This window comes from Montipora capricornis, chromosome 3, assembly GCF_036669925.1.
Source record: "Montipora capricornis isolate CH-2021 chromosome 3, ASM3666992v2, whole genome shotgun sequence".
NCBI lineage: Eukaryota > Metazoa > Cnidaria > Anthozoa > Scleractinia > Acroporidae > Montipora > Montipora capricornis.
The window spans coordinates 18,204,102-18,228,101 of NC_090885.1; the positions used below are offsets into that span (position 1 = coordinate 18,204,102).

At 37.8% G+C, this 24,000-nt stretch overlaps 2 protein-coding genes across 2 annotated transcripts in view; one reads left to right on the forward strand and one right to left on the reverse strand.

Annotated features, from left to right (window-relative positions):
• Positions 1 to 4,116: 4,116 nt before the first annotated feature.
• On the reverse strand, positions 4,117 to 8,708 carry LOC138042487 (LDLR chaperone boca-like). The gene is made up of 3 exons (XM_068888393.1): positions 8,470 to 8,708; positions 7,573 to 7,823; positions 4,117 to 5,815 (listed from the first exon to the last, which is right to left on the reverse strand). The coding sequence occupies exons 1-3, from the start codon at positions 8,704 to 8,706 to the stop codon at positions 5,656 to 5,658; spliced, it is 648 nt and encodes a 215-aa protein (XP_068744494.1). The 5' UTR covers positions 8,707 to 8,708; the 3' UTR covers positions 4,117 to 5,655.
• Positions 8,709 to 11,383: 2,675 nt separating this feature from the next.
• Positions 11,384 to 24,000, forward strand: part of LOC138042489 (ectopic P granules protein 5 homolog) — a 57,336-nt gene continuing 44,719 nt past the window's right edge. Inside the window, exons 1-14 of the mRNA XM_068888394.1 lie at positions 11,384 to 11,534; positions 11,650 to 12,351; positions 14,354 to 14,472; positions 15,205 to 15,297; positions 15,779 to 15,850; positions 16,161 to 16,283; positions 18,247 to 18,367; positions 18,739 to 18,884; positions 19,360 to 19,586; positions 20,755 to 20,798; positions 21,974 to 22,032; positions 22,301 to 22,421; positions 22,969 to 23,137; positions 23,698 to 23,868. Coding sequence (XP_068744495.1) covers positions 11,438 to 11,534; positions 11,650 to 12,351; positions 14,354 to 14,472; positions 15,205 to 15,297; positions 15,779 to 15,850; positions 16,161 to 16,283; positions 18,247 to 18,367; positions 18,739 to 18,884; positions 19,360 to 19,586; positions 20,755 to 20,798; positions 21,974 to 22,032; positions 22,301 to 22,421; positions 22,969 to 23,137; positions 23,698 to 23,868 — 2,264 coding nt within the window. The 5' untranslated portion in view covers positions 11,384 to 11,437. The remainder of the gene's footprint in view (positions 11,535 to 11,649; positions 12,352 to 14,353; positions 14,473 to 15,204; positions 15,298 to 15,778; positions 15,851 to 16,160; positions 16,284 to 18,246; positions 18,368 to 18,738; positions 18,885 to 19,359; positions 19,587 to 20,754; positions 20,799 to 21,973; positions 22,033 to 22,300; positions 22,422 to 22,968; positions 23,138 to 23,697; positions 23,869 to 24,000) is intronic.

Here is a 24,000-nt window from a genome sequence, read left to right on the forward strand (position 1 = left end):
ACACCAGTTTATTAAAATTAATGTTATTAAGGCATTTTCAGGTGTTTTCCAGCCCCCCCCCCCGGCTCCGCCGTTCCTGTTTTTAAAGAGTTAGTGCGTGGCTTGGGCAAGTCCAGCAAGTCTAGTAACCCTCTTAGTCTCTCAAATTATATACCGCGCGGCGAGGAATAAAAAGACGCTGTAAATACTCAAGAGTGAGTTCATGGACAGTTTTAAACATCGTTAGGATCTGGCTAATAAAAAATTCCAGCTTGTATAAAAAGTCGCTTACGTAACGGGAGTCTTGCTACGTTGGATGGTCAAACTGTCCAACACGAGACTAAAGTAATCAAAGTATGCCAAAATCAGAGTATTGTAGATTTGCACCACATCCTTAAGAGAATTTAAGGGACGTACTCCACGCAGAAGTAGAATTTCTTTATTTAAACTCGGTTTAACGCATCTATGAATAAAGAGACTTTGCGGGACAATTCGTCGACAAGTTCGGTCCAAGATACTGAGTTGATCGTCAATAACACGTCCTAGCGACGAACTCCCTGGTGTGATGAACTCTCTTGCATCAATCTCAAACACACCAGTACGATTGTCGTAACGTTAGGTCTTGAATCCTAACTTTGAAGTTGCAAGTTTTCTTCCAACCAGAGAGTGGCGTCAAACCATTTCTAAATATTAGACAATTCACATTTACTCAGGCGCGTAGAACTTTCAATCAGAATTCGAAGATGCCTTTCGTAAGCGGATTGGATGAGGTTCTTTAATCAAATTTTTAAAATAATTAAGATAGTACGCGCACTCTCATTGGTCAATAACTGTGTTTAGGTGAGAGTATGTGACATCATAAGATATCGAAGATATCACAAGTCATTTCCTATGCTCATCAATTTGCCAAGAAAGGAAAAATGCGCATCATAATAACAATTAGTATAAATACACAGGTGATTATACAAAATCGCACGCTCTCATTGGCTCGCTATCTCGGATTATCAGCCGATAATCACCTCGAGGGACAAAATGGCTGCCAGTCGTCGTTTTGCCACTGTAAGGGCGTGTTTGCATGATACCCGTAAGAGTTTCATTCTTGTACGAGTTCATCCCGGTTCTTACTTATCGCTCTGTATTTGTTTACATGATACCGGTGAAAAATCTCATACCGTTATGAGTTCATCCCGGTAGTTGTACCGGATCGAAATTCTCATAACGGTATGAAAAGTTATACCGGTATCATGTTAACCCTGCATTGACTCCCATTCCGGTACGAGTCGTCAAGTCGTGGTGGACTGGGACTATTGACGCATGCGTTGTATTTCTAAATATTCGTCAAGATGGCGTCCGGTAATTGATGGACTTGGGATGTGTGAGTTTTTGGGTCGTCCATGTAAACGCGGTATGAAATTGACAACTCGTACCTGAATGAAACTCGTACCGGTATCATGTAAACACCCCCTAAGTTGAAGATGATTTCGCGTTGAAATGTTTTTTTTTTCTCTTTTTTGAAATAATCACCTGTGTATTTATACTAAAACAATTATTCGCGTCAGGCTCAGTGATTATCGGTGAATATTTACCGATAATCACTTCGCCTTCGGCAAATAATTGTTAATTAGCGTCCTTTCCTTTAATGAGATACAAATAGATGTAATAGGTAAGAGGTTGTCATTATCACGGTTCAAGAGAGCGGGAGCGGCATTCATGCATCATGCCTCCAAACAAAGGCGCTGATAGTACCGCCATTTGGTGACGATAATAAGAAGTTTTCACGTGACGTCATCGCCGCCATGTTGTTGGACGAAAACAAATGATCTCTGTCTAGCTCCTTTTGTTTCTTATCTACTCTAGAGACATAGATAAGGAACAAAAGGAGCTAATGAGAGATCTTTTGTTTTCGTCCAACAACATTTACTTACTATTTTACACCTAAGATACATCTATTACACAGAAAATAAAATAAAAACTATTACAAACAGTGCAAGCTTAATATAATACATCTACAGTACTAACATTTCTACATTACATACAATGCATCATTTATTGACAAAAAAACTTTTTTCGTCAGTTTCCACTTACAAAGTTAAAAATTTTTCCTGATAGGAAATGTCACATGCCAAATTTTCAAAATTATAATGAAACCGTTTAGGTAGCTTTGTCAGTGGAAAGATCCAGTCAGAGGTGCTCTATATATAGTTTCCGGTTTACTCTCACAGAAAAAGCACTCATCGCGATCCTTAATACCCATTTTCATTAACAGTACATTTGTGCCAATAAAATTTTTTTCTATATTTTGAGATTTGACCACAGATAACCATTTACCAAACTTTCTAATCTCTAATTTCCATGAAACTGGAATTGCGCTCATAATACCAAAAGCTTGTAAGAAGATTCACTTAAAATTAAACTTATTAATCAATTCAGATGGTTGACACGAAGAAGAAGACAGATTCGTCCACAAGATCACTGACGTAGTGTAATTTTTTTATGTACCACGACCTATAGAACATACACTGGTCCCAGAGGTTTCTCTTGTGCCGCAAGAGAGCCGCGAAGAGGCGAATTCGAGTCGCGAAGCGGCAAGAACTTCGAGAAGAGAAAACGTCTGGTTCCCTTGGACTTGAATCTCAGTTTCACGCGGACGCCAGCGGGTGTAGAGTATCCAGTAAAATATTCGAGGTTTCTTTTACCCAGTGCTCTGAGCTAAAGATCCAAAAACCGACTGCCAGCAGTCCAGCAATTGACACCAATCCTAATTTTATCACTAAAATACTACTCTGTGTTTGATTGGCCACCATAACAAAAGAGCTTCTTTGATTGGTTGAACCTACGTTATAAATAAACCTGTCACACAGTCGGCAAGCGTGCGACACAGTGAAGACTTGCTACGAAGCTACATACGGGGAAGAACTAGAGGCTTTTGGAAAACACGTTTCTCGTGTTAAAACTTAAGCCTTCTTCTCAACAACACTTTGTTGGCTTTGGGGAAAGTCCCCGGACCTGAGGCAGTGAGTGCCAGTCGTGAAGAATAGAGGTTTTCTCGAGTCTGTACAGCGAAGAAGCTCTTCAGCCGAGCTAGACAAGAGGAAGGCTATTTGTCGCAGCAAAGTTATGCAAGTGTCATCTGGCCAATGTTCAACTCAACGGGGCTTACTCTCACTATGTCGCACCATTTTTTTTTAAATCTTCGAAAGTCAATAGCCAACATTTATACGCTCCTTAGTCGAAACTTTAATGTATGATCTTGAAGTTACATGCCACGTGGTTGAAAGATGGGGGCCGTCGAAACGATCGATGCTCTTTTCAGTTTTAGGTTACGTTTTGAAAATTAGTCTATTTTATAGTTATCGTTGAGACTTGTAAATGCCATCAGTCGCTAAAACGAGTATAAGAATTGAGATTTTCATGGCAGGCTATAATTATGCGAGGATTGCGGTGGGATTGCTTTCAAGTCGTCTTCGACCACGTGCGGCTTTAAATGATTTGCATCCAGGGTTTAATCTTGACTTTACAAATACTTTCACATCAACTCGTGTTTTTAGGGGCGAAAAACCAAGCGAAATGGTTATTCATTATACGGGTTAAAGTAACTTATTACTAATTACTAGTGAAATACCAGGCACCGAGTTATAAAAGTTGCTACAAATGAGAATTGTTCCTCGCACTGTAGCTTTGTGTTGTACAGTAATTTCAGTTGTCTTGACTTAGATGGTTATTTAGGTGCCAGTCTTATTGATTCCAGGGATCAAAGAGAAATACGTTATGTAAGTCCTGACAAATTATTTGGCCTGCCCATAGGCAAAACACCGCCTACTTAAGTCCTTGTGGATTTGACTAAAATTTGAAGGGTTCCATTACTCACAATGGTCGTACTTGTTCAAGCTGCATTCACCAGCACGTGGTCAACCGATAAATGTTACTGACCCAGTTGCCCCAAAGATAGCCTGCGAACAGCAGACGCATTTCCGGTCATCGCTTCTCTGCCTCCGAAGGCAGAGAAGCGACGACCGGAAATGCGTCTGCTGTTCACAGGCTACCCCAAAGATGGCTGGCCTTCATTCACAAATAATGATAAAATTGTACGGCATAAAACAAGCCCTTCAGAAGGCAAAAGAGTGAATCAAAATCAAATAACCTAACTTTGCACAGGACTCTCATTTTTATTTGCAAAAAGCGTACAAAACTAGGCCCAGGAACCTGTTAATCTTTCAAGGGAAAAATAGTTTTTTTAGAGACCAGCTCCAGAAGAGAATGGATCTAAAGATGCAAACATAAGTATAGGCAACATACACAAAATCACATATATTAGAATTTTTGTTTTACCTTCATACATGTAGGTCAAACAATTTAATGGTCTGTGCATTTTGCTTGTGTTTATGTGCAATGCTTAAGTGAAAACCAGTCTTAGAGCAGTAAAAATAATAATACTGATCAGACATTCAGAGAGAACAATACATCATTTAAAAAAAAAAAAGTCTACACAGAATTCAGGACTACCAGAACACTGTAACCTTAAGAAAGAACACCTTCTTCTGCAACAAATAAAACTACAATATTTTTTGCAAAATTTAAATTATTATTGCTCATCAGTGGGTACATATAATGCTCTCCTTTATTTTTTGTAAAGAAGAAAAGTGTTAACAATCATGGATTATTTTTTCCTACCTATTCCTAAAAAGGTTGTGTATTCATAAATTACTGAAAGCTAAATCCTTTTAAGAACTATTAAAGAGTTAATGCTACAACTTAAAGGAGGCTTCCAAAACCTAAAGCTGACAAAAAAAATGGCCCCAAACAAAAACTGGGCACACCGAGCTTTCTATTGGTAACAAGGGACCTGAATTTCTCTCAAAACTTCGATGGTGAATCAAGGAAAACATACTAATACAACAAATATTAACACTAAGGGCGCATTCGATTGACCCTATTCCGGAATAAGAATATGTGGAGTGATGATTAAAACAGTACGTTTGGCGTGTTTGGAAGCAGCAAGGATAACAAAAATAAGTTTAAAATAGCATTTTAGCAGATGTTTAACAATTTTAATGTGAATCTCCCTAAAAACGAAGGATTTCTAACTTATATTCCATGTATTCCTATTCCGGAATACGGTCAATCGAACGAACCCTAAATTATGAGTTCACAAATAAGGGTAATTCAAGGTCACAGGAAAAGAGTTATACAGTGCAGAGGCTACAGTAATTGACCACTAAGTTGTCTAAAATATCAAGAAGTGCTTTAGATAGATCAACATCTGCAAAGGAAAAGAAGCCTACACTGTAAGCCTGCAACACAGCATCTCTTTTTGGAAGACCTGCTCAATGTTTAATATTCTTTTCAGTTGGTCACCTCAGTCAATCAAATTGAGAGGAAGTGTTGCCTGGCCAAAGTTACACAGCTGCATAAGAGAATGAGCCTACTAATAAATATTATTGAAAAATGGTGAATGACTGAAGATCTTATGAGCTTTCAGTGGTATATCAAGTTCATTGTGACAATTCAATTTCTGGCAACTCACGCTTTACAATTACAAGTATATCAAAACAGAATTTTAAAAACATCATTTTACAACTTTGGAAGAAAGCTGCCCCGTGGTATTGAACTACATCAAACTTTCTTTTGCTTCACAAAATGTTTTAGGCAATCACCAGGCACAGGAACTTCACTTTGTCAAAGCTCAGTTTTCACCTTTCCTCCAGCTCCTGGAAACTGCTGATTATCAAACTCAACCAATTCACAGTCTGGCTGGGTAATTAAAAAATCTTTGATGTCCCAAGCAAGGCTGCCATCTTTTATCATAAACAATACACGATTATCTGCCACAAGATACCTAAAAACAACAAGAATAGCGACACATGAAGACATACAATGTATACAATGACTAAGCTCAAGTAAGTTCCTGTAACCAAGAAGCAGCAGCCAAGTCAGTAAAACTTAGTAATAGTAGAGCCAGGTTGGTACTGTGGTGAGAGCACTTGCTCTTGAGCAATGTGTCCCTGATCCAATTCCCTGAATCAAGGTCACATGAGTTGACTGTGTTGATTTCCTAATCCGCAATTGCTTGCATTTCCAGACATATCTGCATGTGGAAGGAAATCCAACCTGACGAACTAAAGATTCTAGGCATAGTGTTGCCAAAAAGGTTCACTCTTTATTCTTCACATGTGAGTTAACCCAACATACCTACAATTAGTGGCAAAAGTAACGGAAGACCTTAGACGGCAATGACCAGAACCAGGTTGCTGACCAGCGGTTTTTGTTAAAACAATGGTTTGCTGGGGGTGCTCACTCTCGCGGGCTCAGAAAACCTAGTTGTGGTCATCGTTATTTAAGGTTTTTCAAAAGTAACTGGGACACTCACGCAAGGATCACAAATGTGGGCTTGAAATTGAAAACCTCTCAGACATCATAAGGTATGCATAACTGTGAAAATTCCTCTGAAAGCCACAAAATAGAGGTCCCCCCCCAATCAATGTTGAAACTTACTAGGAAATGTATGTTGACCATAAATACTCTTCATTTGGCAACTTTGTTCTGGGGGAAGGGGGCAATTATTAAAACTATTTATTTAAACACATATTAAATGATAGGTGTTAAAATTGAACCCACTGGGAACTCGGAAAAATCCGAGCCCCAGATGGGATTCGAACCCACGACCCCCCGTGATTTAGTACAGATGCTCTAACCACTGAGCTACTGGAGACTCTATGGTGAGTAAGGGTCAAAAGTGGGTATTTGACTCGAGCTGCATCACGCAGCCACAGAGTCAAATAGTGACTGACAGCATAGCTCATAACTGCATCATGCAGTCACATGTGAATGATGCGACCAACCAATCACCAAAGTGAGCGAATGTGAGAGAATCTTTAACACAGGCAGTTATGAGCTATATATATGCTGTCAGTCGATATTTGACTCTGTGGCTGCGTGATGCAGCTCGAGTCAAATAACCGCATTTCACCATTGCTCACCATAGAGTCTCCAGTAGCTCAGTGGTTAGAGCATCCGTACTAGATCACGGAGGGTCGTGGGTTCGAATCCCATCTGGGGCTCGGATTTTTCCGAGTTCCCAGTGGGTTCAATTGTAACATCTTTCATTTAATAAGTATTAATTTAAAAGAAAACCAACTTAAATGGGTGAGTGTCCCAAGACTTTTGCCTCACGATTGTAGTTAGTACTTATAACATTGGTATAAATTGCTCCAAATTGAAGCTAGTTGTTAATTTACAAACAGACAACGGCACCAAATTGGTATTTTGCCAAGTTCAAACCTTAGATATACCAAGATAATCTATTCTTTTTTCCAAAAAATCATCAGTCCTTTTTGCGCCATGGGACGCATAAGGCCTCAAATACAGGTCCCAAATTTCCTCTCACCTAATAGGTATGTAAACCACTGTACACAAGTTAGAAAGCAGGGTACATTTTTCTCAAACATGAATCCAAGCAACATAGCTTCATTCAATTGAATTAAATTAAATTTAGCTTCATTCACAATGCAGATAAAGAAAGTCAAATTACACAAAGTACAAATCATTTTCTAACCAAACTGTACCATGATATCATTTATACACTGTCAATACTACCTTTCCAATTGATACTGTGCATTAAACAAACTGGACTGCCATCTTCCAGTAATCTGCTCTGCTTCCTTCTTCGTTGGATTTCCAGTAATAGTTACAAACAGCATCACCACTTTTCCCTTTTTTGCTAGTTTCATAAGAGAAATTGGATCATCTTTGAACTGTGTTGGATCAAAAGCAGGGCCTGGTTGGGGCGGCTTCCGTGGATCATTGTCATCATATCGATCTTCTTCATCTATATCTTCATCATTATCCTTTAAAAAGGAGAGTATCAGTTTGTGACCTTTTCCATCTTAACTCCACATTGTCAGTGAGACAAAAACAAGCTAATAAATATTAGATATTGAGCAGGGGTTGCGCAACAGTGAGAGCACTTGCATCCCACCAATGTGGCCCAGGTTTGATTCCCAGAATTAAATCACCCCAGACCGCCTTAAGAGCTCACACCAGCCGTTCTCCCCTTCCACAGCGATGGAGTGTCCCACACAGGAATCAAACCTACCATTTCTGAAACACTAATTGGACGCCCTAAGCACGGCTTCTTTGGGAGAATAACTTTAGGGGTGATGCACAGCCTAGCTCTGAAAAGAGTTGGGATAAATTGAATGTATAGTTTCGAACCAATCTTTGTGTTTCTAATTGTGACTATAAAAGATCGCCTCACAGCTGCTCCTCACGATCAGTTAACTGCAAAGCTTGCATTTTAATACTCTGAAAGTGGGATTGTTATTCATGACTCTAGTCTGACTATCAAGTTTGCAATGTAACTTGAAAATTTCCTTCACACCTAACCCCTGTAAAAGATATATTTTGATGGCATATTAGAGAACAACTTTAACAAAGTGATCCATAATCTCATGAAAGTTTTGTAGTTTCCAGAGTGTAAAGTGATGTGCTTACTTCCCATTGGTCGTAGAGTTTAAACAAATCTCCTTCATTGTAGTCCACAACATTTTTTCCAATCCTATTATCCTTTTCCTTCCTCTTGTTTGGTTCTGATTTCTCTTCTTCTCCATGACAAGTGTGCTGCAAGATCAAAATTAAAATTACTACGAAAAAGAGGAAAGAAAACTTCGAACAAGAGTTGCACCCTGCCATTTTGATAGTGCTCGTGTATGCATAATAACTATGCGACATTACAATTCATCATAGTTAGCGTATTTCGCCATCCTCTTAATGACCGAAAATTTTCGCAGGCTCAGATTAAGAGTGGTCACCAAAGAAACTTACCCAGGATATGTAAGGAAGGTTTTGTATTACAGTACTTTCAGAATCACTGGACAGTAATCATTAAACAAATGGGTTTTCTAGGCCAAAATATTTTCAACGGGCCTCTTGGCCGTGAATCTTATCGAACCATGGCGTTTTGCTAAAGCACTTTCAATTCTTTTACGTCACACAATAGCAACGCTTGTTGGATATCATGACTCTGCAGGAGTGAATTAGATAAGAGTCTTGTTATGTTATGGGTGGGCTCCCCAGCACAGTCACAAATAAGTCCTTTTTTAGAATAACCGTTCCCGCAAAAATCAGTTGTCATGTCCCTGCAAAACAAACTGAACATGGCAGAAGCAGTCACGCGTGATATAGATTCTTCTGATTGGTTAAAATTGGCGGCCCTTTGTTTGTTTCGCGCGAAAAGTGTATCTAAAATAAATACATTTGTGGACTGTGCTAGGACAAGGCCGCTCATCCAACGCGCACTCGTGGAATAATTAACAATTATTCCATGAGTGCGCGTTGGATATGAGATGGTAAATACCAACAAGCGCGAATGGAATACTTGTTTTATTAAATTCCTTAAACTCCAAAAGTTTGGAGGTACGAAATACGAGCGAAAAAAGGGAGAAAATCCCCGCGAAATTGAAAAAATTTGATGAAGATGCGATGCTGTGTAATACCTTGAGGTCAGACAGACAGACTCATCAAAAAACATTTCTTCCCTTTCGCGCACTTCTAAACGTCGGAATTGATCCAAAATTTCGACAAACAGGTTTTTTTTTTTTTGCTTTATTCAAAGAGAAATTTCGCTTTCCGGCGAAAACAATTTTAGCGTAGCAACGCTTAGCGCAATCAATTGCCATTTACGGTCAAACTAAGGTATATTAAACAACTATTCACCGAAGTGGAGGTGGCTAGCGGTGGATATTTAAAACACTCGGCTGAAAAATTTGCTACACCTCTACTAACTATGATGTTGATGAGGCCCAAAGGGCCGAAACAGCTGTCCATGGTTGTCAATTGACTAGGTGAAACGGCTGTGCGCATGTGTGATTTGTTTGCAACTCTGAGTTGGTGTTATGGTGTATCATCTTGCTTTTTTTCTGTTGATACTTATGATATCCGCTATACGGCCCGACACCTCTTTCAACGTGTTGCTTAACACAAGAATTCGGCAATTGGCAAATGTCAGAGCAAGTTTGATTGTTTAGTTATTGAAATGCTTTTCATAAAAAAACTTGAACCTAATTTGAACGTGCAAGCGAACTCTATACATGCAAAACTTTTTGTTTAGCCTATTGTTGCTTTTCAATTTATGACCATTTACAGGCAAAAAAACTCTATTATCTTTGACTTGACAAAATGACGTTAAGATAACGTCGAAACATTGTCAATGAGCCTTTTTAGCTTTTAGCATTTTAATAATGTTTACAATGTTTTAGGAAATACATTATCGCAATTTTTTTATGGTCAAATGTAAACAAGTCGTTTCCTTTATGTATTATTATTATTATTATTATTATTATTATTATTATTATTATTATTATTATTATCGAGTGCACAGTACAAGCTAATAGAGCACTTTCATTTGAGTGTCAAAAATCCAAACCCAAAGTAATTACAGAGCATATCACGTTCTGAACGAAATGCACTTTCAGCCAATCATAATTCGAAGCAAGTAGAGGCAGTGGACGCCAAGCGCGGCAAAACCATAGTTAATAAGACGCAATAGTTTTGAAAACGTTCGCGCAACAGATGCACATCAGTGTGAAACTCAACCAGGGGATTTCTAAACTGAACCAGTTATTTTTAGTGTTTTTTTTTTTGTAGCTTTGTTCCTATATTGCCACATCGTTTCAAGGTTTCTATCCTCCCTGTCCATATGATATAGTAACTACCCTCCTTAAAAAAAAGTTTAAAAGACTTCCTAGTCCCCATCTGAAAATTCTCCAGATACTTCCCTGATCAAACAGGATTGTGATTTGTAGGGTTTTATAGATTGTGCTGGCATAATTTTGAGGGTGCCCTATACTTTTTACGATAAGCGTGATGGGGCGATTTATTTTCTCGTGAATCGTCAACCGGAAGTTGCCAGATGGTGTTTGTCACAGTACCTCTCTCACTTGCAAGTTTGCCAAATGGTCACAGGGGTTGTCGCAGCCACGCCGCCCGACAACTTGAAGCTAGGGACCATACCAGAACCAGCAAACATAGCCAGACACTGTTGTCTTAAGACAAAGAAAGCAAAATACAATAGAATAGGAGCTTGTGACACCAACACCAAAAATGTATTGCAACACGATGGTGATATGTTTTTTGGACTTGTTTCGCTCATTTTGCAAAAGAAATAATTTTAAGAACAAGTGGTAAATTTTGGAAAAACGAGGATAATTTTAGCCTAATTTGGGCACTGCTAGTAGCATAGTATGCTCCTTTTACTTGCGCACCCCGTATAAAAGCCTAGTGATCGGTGGGGTGGTGTAAGGGGGTTAGGATCGGCGTCTCCCGTGGGCGAAAGTTTAACTTCCGGTTTCTTTCGTTATTCGGAAGTTTTCCTTGTGGAATCATGGGATACACTCCTTGATATGCAAGAGGAGCGAAGGAGCGAACTTTGCTGCAGCGTATAAAATAAAAAAAATGCGAAGGTATGGAAGCCGTAAAACCAAAAAGGAAACACAAGAAAAAGGAAAAGGAGGCAGTATCTAGACCTACAGAAAGAGGTGAAGCCGCGGAAGACGTAAAAGGTTAGAAAGATTTCTGCCAGAAATTCGTAACGATTCATTGTTGTGTAATTTGTGTCTGGTAAAACCAGCTGAAGTAAGCCTTCTCAGGCTTGTTTTCCTCAAATTGATTTCCTAGGCGATACCGACAATGATCCCTTGACAGGGCAAGAAGCTACCAATGCTGGAGAATCGAGTGACAACCCTTGTTCGAGGGAAATAAAAGAAGATGATGCGACGAAAATTGAATTACCCCCATCTTCAAGTGCTGAACTCTCTGAAAACCAAGTGAGTAGCTCTCAATCGACATCAAGTGAAGTCGTTGGGGAAAGAACTGCCGGTAGCATCTCATTAAATGCGGAAGAACAGATAATTGAACCCAAGGAATTACCTGAAGATGAAAACCTGGATTTTATTGGTTCACGAAGCGATCAGACTGACAATTTAAACGGAGGATCAGAGGAAATCATACTGGCAAAAGGATCAGAATCTGCAACTGTGGTGTTGAAAAATTCTGCAGCACGGGATAAGACAACCAGGGATAATGAAGTCAAAGGTGACTCTAGACACTCTGAGGATTCATCCATGATTGAAAATAAAAATAAAGCCATTGATGAAAGTAAGAAACTTACTCAGCTGGATGTTTCTACAACAGACAAGACAAAGGTCAGTGAAACAGCTGCTGTTAACCAGAATACTGAAGAGTCTCACAGAGTGGCTGAAGGAGAGAGTGCTTTAAATGAAACCAAGGGTGCAAAAGCTACAACACAGCAAGCCATAGATAAAGCAGCCAAAGCCTCAGAGATGTACCCTAAATTGAATTCTGTGTCTAGTGAAGCAGGTACTGTATATATAGCTGTATCTTTGTGGCACCTTATCCACATAATAATAAGAAATTTTCCCCGTAAACAATAATTAGCCTTAAGTATTCACCCAAGATTGATTCTTGTCATCTCCTCACAAGGGAGTCTTGCTTGCAGTCGACTCACCACCAAGTCCTCTTCATTCATTGAGCATGACTTTTGGGATTGAATCCAACCTTTGTCGATTGAATATCAATCGACAAAGGTTGGATTTAGGCCTAATTAGGCCTAAAACGTTATTGCTCCTAATTTCAATCTTAATCCTAATCCAAATCTTAATCTCAATTAATTAGGAGCAATAACGTTTTAGACCTAATTAGGCCTAAAACAAGATTTAATCTCAAAATCCAACTTTATTCAATGTACATGTATGGATGGGTCCTGGTGTTTTGGTGTTTCATTTCGCTTTTTCGTGGTTTCATAATGCCCTGACTTTTGTGGGTGCTTGGTATTAAAGTGGTCAAGAACTGCTGGGTACCAAGTTGATCTTTTACCTCCTAGGTCTTGAGATGATTACATGTAGGTCCCATTCATGTGGTTTAAATAGTTTAAGACATAATTTTTCTTACTTATAATGGTTTAAGTGATTGATTAACCCATCGACACTGGTGTCAGTTGGTTAAGTAGTCAAAAATGTCCCCTCCATCAACCCATTGACCCCTGGGAGTGTGACTTAACTGATTTTACTCTGTCTAATGCCAGATGATTTTACTTGTCAACTGGGCGCATATCCCAGGTTGTTTAAGGTGTCACTGGTTTAAGGTTAAAAGTTTAAAATTGTGAGCTTACACGTGTGTTTAAAGTACAAGGCCAGGGTCATGAGGGAGAAATAGATGAGGGCTAATTGCTTGGTGGGTCATTAAGTTGTTTGACAGTGGTTTGACACTATTCAGCAATTTGGTTTGGGACATTGTAAATTGACCACTTATAATGTGTAGAAATGTGGTAATTAGATGCATGCTCAATTTTGTTAAATATAACGAAGCATCTCATTACTGTATGTCTATGTATAAACAAGTATCATTTACAACGACAAGGTCAAGGAGGGTGCCTCGTTAACTTCCAAACCATTGCCATGGACCCCTTCAAATAGTAATTTCTTGAACTCATCTCCTTTAACTCTACATTAATCCTTTTTTGCCAAGTGTATTCTAGTTAACATTCCTTTAAGTATGGTTCGACTCACAACCATATTTTGTAAATCACTTGACCAAAACACAAAATGCCTAAAAACTCAGCAAGTTAATTAGTATGTTTTTCCCAAATTTTTAATGCAGCAGTATGAGAACATTCTAACACAAAATCTGTAGCATGGATTTTAAAAGAAATTATTTCACAAAAAAAATAGAAATTCCATGGTACAGTTCAAGAAAAATGATGGGACGATTCCCATCCGGTGAAAAAACCTCCTCGTCCTTTTGTTTCCTGGGAGCTTTTACCTGTTCTTCACTGAAACGCACACGGCAGAGGACTGGAACTAGTTGCGCATGCGCCTTCTGATTGAAGTGATGCCAGATTGCATTGAACCATCCATGCAACCTTTTCGTAGGCCTTTTTGACTAAAGCGCTTCCTTAGCAACCATTGTCTTTCTGTAGTTAAGTGCCACCATCCTTAAGCTGGCATCACACACAATAATATTGAAGATGCAGTATTAGTGGGAGGAATAAGGCTAGGGATAAAGTGTTGCACTGGGTGTGTTGCTTGTTTTGTGAAATAGAGGTTAAATTTATGAGCTGGAAATGGTGCCTAATTTTCCCAGGTTCCATGCGAAAAATGAAGGCATTTTACTGAAAACTGTAGGTTTAGGCATACTTTGGTCAGCACTATTACCGGTAAGTGTATTGTACACTGGGGTTTTACAGTTGTAAGTTCACTCTTCCTGTCAGCTAAGAACCTACCATACAGTGTTCATAGTGAATTCTAGGTGCAAGGGCAACCTCATTCAGATTGTGTTAAATATTCCATTATTTTGTTTGTAGTATCAAGCATCTCGCAGTATAGAACTACCCTGGAGGCATTCAGTGAGGATCATTTAAAGACACTTTACTTTAACCCACTCCTTGAACAAATGGAAGGATTTGTGGATCATTTTTTAAGGGTAAACAACAAATAATATTGCTCTTTTTCATGATTAAGTTTATTAATACAAATTTACTGAACCCATTGACCCCCAGGAGTGAGACTGAACAGATTTTACTCTGTCTAATGCCAGTCGATTTTACTCGTCCTCTGGGGCATCCTGCCTGGGGTGCCTGAAGAGTGACTGGGTGAAGGGTCAAAGAGCATATTATTTTCTCAAGAGAAGTTGGTTTTTAGAAAAAAAATTAAGTTTCATATTTCCTGAAAGCTTCTATTCTTTAAAAAGTTTTATACAGGAGTGTCTTCTCTATTACATCCACTCAAGGTGGCAAATTGTACATTTTATAATGTTGAACGCCAAATGGGAAGATATGGGCGAGACATCATCTGAAAAATCAGAATCCTAGATTTATCTTCCTGTAGGTTCTGAATTGACAAATAATTATTATAATTGCTGTGGTTTTCCGTGGGACTGTCCATTCAGAACATACTGTTGATAAACAGCCTAGTGCCCAAGGAGTTTTTGAAGCTCAATGGGTATAACTGGTGTTACAGAGTTCATAGGCTTGATTCCTGCCTGGGACTCTGATTTTTCAGTTTCCTTCTTGCCAGGTGCTAAGCAACTACCATAGTTAACTCTTTCACTCCCAAGAGTGCCACGGATGTACTACCCTATTAACATCAATAGTTACATTTTATTTACAATGTGTGTAAGTAAATTTGGTTTTCTGCTGTCTGTCTGTGTTTTTAGATCATCAGACAAGATGACCACGCGTTCTATGAGCTTGTTAACGCTTATTTCAGAGGTCGAAATACTCTGGCTATGGCTGTTGAGGAATATAAGGTGAGTCATCATGGTCGGTAATAATAATATCGATTCTGTGCAAGTTCTCAAAAGAGAGAAAACAATTATAATAATTTATTTTATTTTAAAATAATTTATATATAATGTTAAAAGAAAACAATGCCTATGGTTTTATTATAAAATAGTGAAATATTCTCCTGGCATTTTTTGATTTACTAGTAAATCAAAGAAATTTGGAAAGGGGAAGTAAACATTTATCAGGAGTTGGTGAAGGATTTTTCCCTAGGTATTTATAACAAAAGCAGTATATTATTCTTTAGGAAGGATGGATGGCCTTATGTGCACAGTGTATAATCAGGGTGGATGTCCAGTTCTGGTTTTTGGAGGTGTTTGTTTCTTATCACGATCTTTCTGAGGATAAGGAAACCATTCCCTCTCTCTTAGTGATATGAGAATAATATAATAATTATTTATAATGCTAATAATTAATAATATTAAATGTACATTTCACAAATCACAGATCGTTCTTGCGGAGTGTGAGAGGAAGAAGGATCAGCTATGGATTACAAAAGATTTTACAGTAACCGCTCAGGTAAAGCAATTCCAAGCAATTTAGTGAGTGTTTCTGTTGTTAAACCGATCTGCTTACATGGTACAATTGTAGCACAAACATAACAGACATTTTATTGTAATGTTCACTTACAAAAAAAAGTTTACATTAATTTTATAATAATTTCTTGCGTATTAAAATATAGAGATGCAGATTCACATGATGCTGTTAACACTGTCAGAGGCCCCACAACATAATCATGTTTTGAAAGTTGGGTCGTTTTTTGGTCACCACAAGTGACAAGAAAAAAGATGATTTTTTGAATCAATCTATTTCTCATCATGGTCTACAGGGAAAATGTCTTGATCAAGTGAATGTTTCTCATAATCATGCATACCAGCAAGTTGAACTGAATCAAGTGGTTCCTAAAGAGATTGAAACCTTGTTAGAAAAACTGCAGAAAGCTTTGCACGAGGTACACACAAATAATTTATAATTTTATAAGCTTTGTGACCATGATGCAGTAGCCATTAGAGACACAAATGCCATTGAAATGAAAAGGTTGGAAGCATTCATTCAGTATCCTTAAGTAAGTCACCACCAATAAACAATAAAATTAATCTCTTCATCTAACATACAATCATGTACATGTAATTTATAGACTTATAGTAACATCTCTTTCAGTACAGTCATGAATGCCATCGTCAGGGAAAGTCTGGAAATTCTAATTTAATTAGTAATTTTTTACTTAGTGAAGTTGAGTTTTGGGTAGATGCATGTGCAAACAAGTTTATAGTATAAACATTTATAGTATAAGTGCACTCAGCTATCACACTTTCTTGTTGATAGGCACTCGACTTATTAAACCAAATCTAGGTCAGGCATGTACAAAAGTCAGATCGGATCAACTCAAATCGCTCATCTCGGATCAACATAAAAAATACGATAAGGCCTCGAGAAATCACCCTAACCCCAATCTTTAAGCTAACCTTGATGAAGTCGGGGCAAACCTCAAACAGTTTTGGCCTCTAAAACCCTTTTTCGCTCAATCCGAGGTGAGAGATCCAAGTTGATAAGGGCTAACTTTTGTACTGCGAATCTAGGTCCACTAGAAAGCTATACATACTGTATTTACTTGTGTATAAGTCGATCCCGTGTATAAGTTGACCCCCCATTTTCTATGGCAAAAAAGCAATCTCTTAATTTCTTTGTTAAAATGTTCATGGGATACTAATCTTGTATTCTTTGATTTCTGGAACTGTGAATCGATACACAAAAAAATCAGGACCTCAAGCTCTTAATAGTTTTGTGGTTTAGCAGTTGTTGTATATCTTGCAGGGCATTTTGACCTTGAGTTTAGAAAAAGTTCTCATAAATATTATTGAACATGTAAACCTGAAACTAACCTGTTTTGTTGTTCAGGGATAAAGGGCTTTAGAGGATAAGCACAACAACACAGAAGCAGGAGTCAATCTTTGAAAATCACTTTAAGAACGATGCAAAACGTGCAAGGTTTAATTGGTCCTTGATTTACATGTAGGATATCTCACATGACAAACAAAACAAAAAACTCATAAACCAAACACTACGAAGTTTGCAAAAGCATTTAAATCAGCCAGGCTGGTATAAAGAATAAACGCAAACATGAGTTATTTTGCCAGGGTTAATACTAAGCAGTTGACTGATCGTGTTTTATTTGAAGAAACAGAAACTTGTGCCTTTTTGAGCTTTCCGCCTTTGGTAAACGAAAGTTCCCAGTGTCTATTTCATATTTGTGCCAGTGAATATCCTCAACATTTAGAGTTGGACAAATCCTTTTTCATTTCAACTGGAAGTGTTTACATTCATTTTGTAGTCTTTTGTCATTCATTTTGAAGTCTTTTGTCCACTGCGTTCGTTATGCCCATGACAGCATTATTATGTTAATTTTGAATAAATTATTTAGCTGGAACTTGACTCTAAATCTTTGACCCATGTACATGAATAAGTCGAGCTTCTTTTCAGGCCATAAAAGGTCGACTTATACACAGGTAAATACAGTAATTGTGTCCACTTTACCCCTTTCCCTCCTGAAAGCAAATCTTTACTCTGTCAAACGCTGGACGCAGCTTCATGGGTGAATGGGTCAACTAAAAGAAACAATGCAAAATTAGCAGAACAAGGTTAAGATTCCCAATTTAAGGGAGGCAATCATTTTGCTTTATACTGTACAAAGTGTGGTGTCGGTGAATTGGAAAACCCATCTTGAAGGAGAAAAAAGAGTTGGATCCTGACTTGAACTCTGTCACACTTTGTACGTACATGTACAAGGGAAGACAAAGCCAGCCATTGGTTAGGAAGAGATTAGAATCATGTACAATGGCACACGTAACCAATACATGTACCTTCTAATTACTGGACCTTGCCACCTCCTGTTAATCTCTGTTTTTTATTTTTAGACGCTGGCTTTACAGAAATACACTTGTCAGCTCGCTCGTCTCCATGTTGACACATACATTTATGATATGCTGCGGAATTCTCCTACTTTGGCCAATGTATCAACTGATACTTTAGTGACTGGTCAGTGCAAATTAACCTCACACATGTACACTGTACAGTGGTGCATTTAATCTACTTGAAATGAAGCACATGAGTTTTTGCAGAATTTATTTCCTAGCGTCATGAAAGATAATTTACAAGAAGATCTACTTGTAAGTGCTTTTATTTATTTAGTCAAGTATTGTGCTAGTTCACAGTTAACCCATTTTAGGAATATGAAAAAAATGAATAAAACTTAAGATATTAATAATAATAATAATAATAATAATAATAATAATATTATTATTATTATTATTATTATTATTAAAAACCACAGCTGGTTGGAGGTGGTCAGGCTGCTAAATTCACCCTTTCTCCTTTGACATTCAATTCAGTTCTGTTTGTTTTCTTAGAATTGTGCCCTGGAGAAATGAGACAGGAATTGCAAGAGGAAATCCAGAAATTACGAGACTGCATCAGCGTGTTATTTATGTTTGTGCGGCAACCAATTAAAGATGAGGAATTTGTTACAATTCTCAATGGCTGGATGGAGCAACTGGTGTGTATTAAACTATGGTGATATTATGGTCTGGAATCTTGGATGATACCGTACATATACATGTATTTCCCCTGAGACTTACATGTACATGTTTGTCACTTGTCTCATTTGCTATGAGGGCTCCAAGTGCCAGCACTCTCACACACAATCTTGGTCAAATAGTCCATTTTGACCTGAAGCCATTAGTGTGTGGTGAGAACTAAAATTAACAGTTTTTCTAATTAATATCATTACCGGTTATAACTTTAATAATTAATTGGAACTTGCAATTTAGGAACAACTTTATGAAGAAGGTCAGTTGTAGGAACAAGCTCGATCCACTGATACCTAAACTGACAAAAGTCTGTAAAACCCAAAACTCATTTAAACATTCCATAAATCGATTGACCATCCTCACCAAAACTTCTTTTTCTGTACATGACTATGTTGCTGATCCATGTGGTCCTATAATTATTCTTAATGTTTGTTCCTGTAGGTTGCAGTCCTCCTTCGTGTTGCTTCATTAGCAGACCTTGTGTTTCTCTTAAATCATATGTTGAGATGTCCACCAGGATTTGCCAGTCAAATTGCACATTTTATTCAGTTTCCTGTGCCAAAGTTCAAAACGCATGGATACAATGTTGTTGATGAGCCTTATTACTGGGACAACCCGCTTGTGCACCATTTTGTTGCCATGTTGGCAGGTGTTCTACAGCCCATCAGGTGAATACTAGATGACAGTGTGCAATTTTTTACCACCAGGCACAGTATGTCCAGAAATGCATAAGAATTTTAATGAGATACAAGCTGATTTGATTATAATTATATAGCATCGCAAAAGTGTCCTGTGGCCTCTTTCTCGAAAGTCCCGAAACTTTATGGGCCATTTTCGGGTGTCACAATTCCCTTTGTATCTCAAGAACAGACAGGATTTAAGTCATCAAACTTTACAGTAATTTTTATTTTTGTTACCTTGAAAACATCATGATGTTAAAAGGTCGGCTTCCCAAAATAAGTGGTTTTCAGATTCACAAATGGATTTCTGGGCCCGAAAAGTTTTCGGGATTTTCGCGAAACGGGCCCCTGGTTTCCTCTACTCAGTCTTAACTTCAATATTACATCCATCCTTAAGTAGAGGTGGTTATTGTCACAGTGTCACCGAAATTCTGCTTTCCAAGGAAATAAAAATATTTACAAAAACACCAACTTACATGTAACTAACTACATACGTGTATTGTAACATCCAACTAACAGACCAAATCAGGTAACTCAATGTTGTACCCAATTCAATTCACTTTTGTATAATATGTATTAAATATTATACAACTATTCACCGAAGTGGAGGTGGCTACCCGGTGGATATTTACCGAGCCGCGAAGCAGCAAGGTAAATATCCAGCGCTAGCCACTGACACTGAGGTGAGTAGTTGTTTAATAGTATATACTAAAACAGTGAGATAATATACAGCACAAAAAATTAATTTGGATGTTTTCTTCACTTATCACGGATGCAAATTGGGATGCCATTTTTTCCGGAGTTGCTCGGAGGTAAATAGCACAGCTAGGATATTGGGAGTTTGACGAGCCAATCAGCGCGCGAGTTCAACACTATCCACTGTTTTAGTATATACTAATATTTAATATTACTATTCAAGTAGTAAGTAAACGCTTTGTTCAACTGTTTAACACTTCAGGTGCATTTATAATAGTACATTAAAAAAAAAAGCAATATGGTATTAAACCTATTAAGGAAAATGAAGTTTGTTGATTTAATTAGGCAAAAACACCTGGTTTATAGCAGAACCAGGATTAATTTTCAGAATTATGTAACAGTTGCAACATGATTGAACTTTGAGCGAGGTTCACACTCATTTTCTCATTTATCCCTTTAGAGAAAGGGAAGGATTTCTACAGAAACTTTCATTGGGAAAGCAAGGTGAGTTTCAACTTAAACAAAAAAGACATAAAAATGTCTTTATCTTCATGTTATTTTCCAACGGCAGATTGTATAGTTTGAAGATCTAATGGGACTTCATTTTTAAGAAGCTAGGCTTAAGTCTTAATTTGGAAAATGAACAGAAATGAAAATAGTGTCTTCTTAGGCAGCTCAAGATTATTATTATGAAAATCTTCATAATTTATGAAGTCTACTGTAATGTTACATTACGTAGCTATTTTAAGTATTACAGTGTATTACTCTGTCATCATTTTCTTCATACTCTGCTGACTAGACTAATACTCTAGTTTCAATACTAGCAAGAATTTCATACGTCCTCTGTCAGGATTGTCATTATCAAGGAAAAATCAGGGAAAAGCAAAAAGTTTTCAAGGTCAGGGGAAAGTTGGGGGTTTTTATAAAAATTCAGGAAAAATCTTTTATATTATTGTCAAAGAAAAGTGAAAAGTCAGGAAAGGCACAAAATACCATGAAAAGTGCAAATTTTTGGTAGGAATTCTCAGCCATGATGAAATAACCTTTAAAGTGTCTGGAACCATTTTCACTACTTTTAACAGACCTTCTTATTAAAAGGGTTATAACTGAACACTGTATTACGAAATTTAAGGTAGCTCTTAATTAAAACTTTGCTGATTGCTAATTACTATTCTACTGCATCACCAAGTTCATTTTTTTGAGGTATAAGCAAGTAAAGACAAAATATAATTATGGTGTTTTCGAAAAGCCTTCATGTTGTCATGGTAACCTACCTCGTCACGTTAGTGGCCGCATTTAGTTAAGCAATAATTGGTTTTTCATATGGTACCATAACATTGCTGTTATGTGATACAGTTTACAGCTGTAGTTATAACCCTTCTAATAAGAAGGTCTCTCAAAAGTGGTGAAACTGGTTCCAGCCACCTTACATGTACCGTAAGTGGGTAATAAGCTCTCTACAATGATAAGGGTAGTTCTTCCAAGCGACTAGTTCTTCTCTTACTGACAGCAGTGGCTTATGCATTTCAAAACAACTATGGAGAAAGCTCTGCTTCTTTCTATGAAACTTGCAAAATTCAGTGCTTTGACCTTAACATGGCACAGGTAGCCACTTAGACATTACAGTATTGCTGTATGCTCTTTCTCTGAATATTAGCATGACTAAGAGTGTTTTTCAGATGAAGCATTGAGATCAATAAGCTGGACAATTGTGGATGAAGATGGAGAATCATTGGAGGTTAGGTATTTTTCTACAGTGTACACTGATGTACAATGTACATGTACATGAACATGTAGATGTTTTAGCTTGTTTACAGTAAGCAGCTACACCCAATATTAAATGATTCTGGGCAAAAGAGCCTTGCTGGCTTTTGCAGCAAACCCACCACTACTCTCTCTTTGTTTGAAACTGTAATGTGAATCTTCACACAATAAAAGATCAAACCTTCAGCTCTGTCACAACATGTGACAATGGCAATGACTATAAATTACATGTATGTTTTCAGGATGAGGACCCACAAACAAGCTGGATGTTAATACAAGAGAATGACCTCATAGCAATTTTCTCTCAGTTTCCTTTTGATGCTATTTTCAAGCACCTTCTTAAAATGGACCCTAATATTCCTAGTGAGTTCATGTTAATTCAGTAATATGCTACTTTTGGACTTAAGCACCAAAGTCTGAAATTAAAGATTTTTTCTCTTGTGTGTTGTGATTGTAGTAATTGTTTTAAATAAAATGATGTTGTAGACCTTTCACAAGGTGTACAGTGTATGATGAAAGTTGATGTATAATGTGAAAGCCATACATGTATAATTATTTCAGTGAACTGCAGAGAGAATCAAGTTGGTTTGATAGGTCAACTGGTGGAGCACTGCACGGGTATTGCAGAGGTCAGGGTTCAAATCCCATTCAAGCGTGAATTTTTAAGGATTTCCTTTCGTTACTGCTCGAGTAACGTTAGTTCATAACTGCGATGATCAGCATGTGAATGTGAACAGTGTAGTAGGATGAGTAGGGCTTCCCTCTTTTATCAGTTTGATGTGGGGGCTCTCTTGGACCCATGTTAAAGTAATACAATGTAATTAGACTTCTTCAGTTTCTGAGCAATCCAAGCTCTTTGTTTTATCTTTTTACATTTATTTCCATTAACAATTTTTTTTTTTCCTGTTAGATGATTGCTTAACTGAGTCTCATTATCACATTGATCACACTTCAAGTCGTGACATAATGAGAATGTTGGCCTTTGCATCATGCACTGTTTACATGATGGGACGTGCCTTTCGCACTTATGAAAAAATCCGCTACAGAGCATTTGTTAAGAGAGTGGGCCGTACCATCAGGTAATAATAATTATTATGTTCACTTTGTTTTTGGACATGCTTTATCTTGTGAAATCCAATGATGAGAGGGTGTCTTGATTGTTCTACAGCTGGTCCTTTTAAAGTTCATGACGTTTGTCCCGTTTTAGAAAAACATGATGCCATGTCATTGTTGCAAATGGGTAGAGGTGGTGCTGTGGTGAGAGCACTGTCCTCGACCTAGGTTAAACTGGTGGATGATGCCATGCAGGTTTAAGTTTGTTGAGTCTCATCTCTTCTCTTGAAAGAGATATTTAATATTTGGGTTGTCCAGTTTTCCTGTCATCATTTGATTTGATTGGTTTCAATCTATAGAGTTTTCGTCAATTTGGTGCTCCACTATCAACCCATTGACACCTCAAACACCCTACATGTAGGATCCCGTAGTTGATGAGTAAAATAATCGTCTGGCGTTAGACAATAAAGTCTCACTCCCGGGGGTCAATGGGTTAATTGACACTGGAAAAACAAAGACACCATGTGATTGCAATAAACAGGGCATTTTTTTTCTTATTTGGGACATGTCTATTTTTCTTTTTCAGACAGATAGTTCAGTATGTGTTGGATCACTGGTCAGATTACAGAAGTTGGCGAGTGAACATTTGCACTGATTCTAACACTGTCCTTAGTGATCAGTATTCACTGGAGCGACTTCAAGTGGAAGTTGATCAGTTCTTTTTGAGGGCTGCACATCAGATCATATCTGCTCACAGGTAGACAGTAGATATTCTTTAGTCTTTAGTTTTGTGATATTACATGTATGTTCTCAATGCAGGAAGCCTTCATGTTGCCATGGTAACCTATTGCATCACATTAGTGGGTGCACTTTGTTAAGCAATAATTGG

Excerpts from the sequence above, each read along its gene's own strand:
- LOC138042487 (XM_068888393.1), bottom strand. The coding sequence starts at position 8,706 with ATGTCGCATAGTTATTATGCATACACGAGCACTATCAAAATGGCAGGG. Across the intron at positions 7,824-8,469 it reads AACTCTACGACCAATGGGAA|GATAATGATGAAGATATAGA; the intron begins GTAAGCACATCA and ends TCCTTTTTAAAG. Across the intron at positions 5,816-7,572 it reads GCACAGTATCAATTGGAAAG|GTATCTTGTGGCAGATAATC; the intron begins GTAGTATTGACA and ends TGTTGTTTTTAG.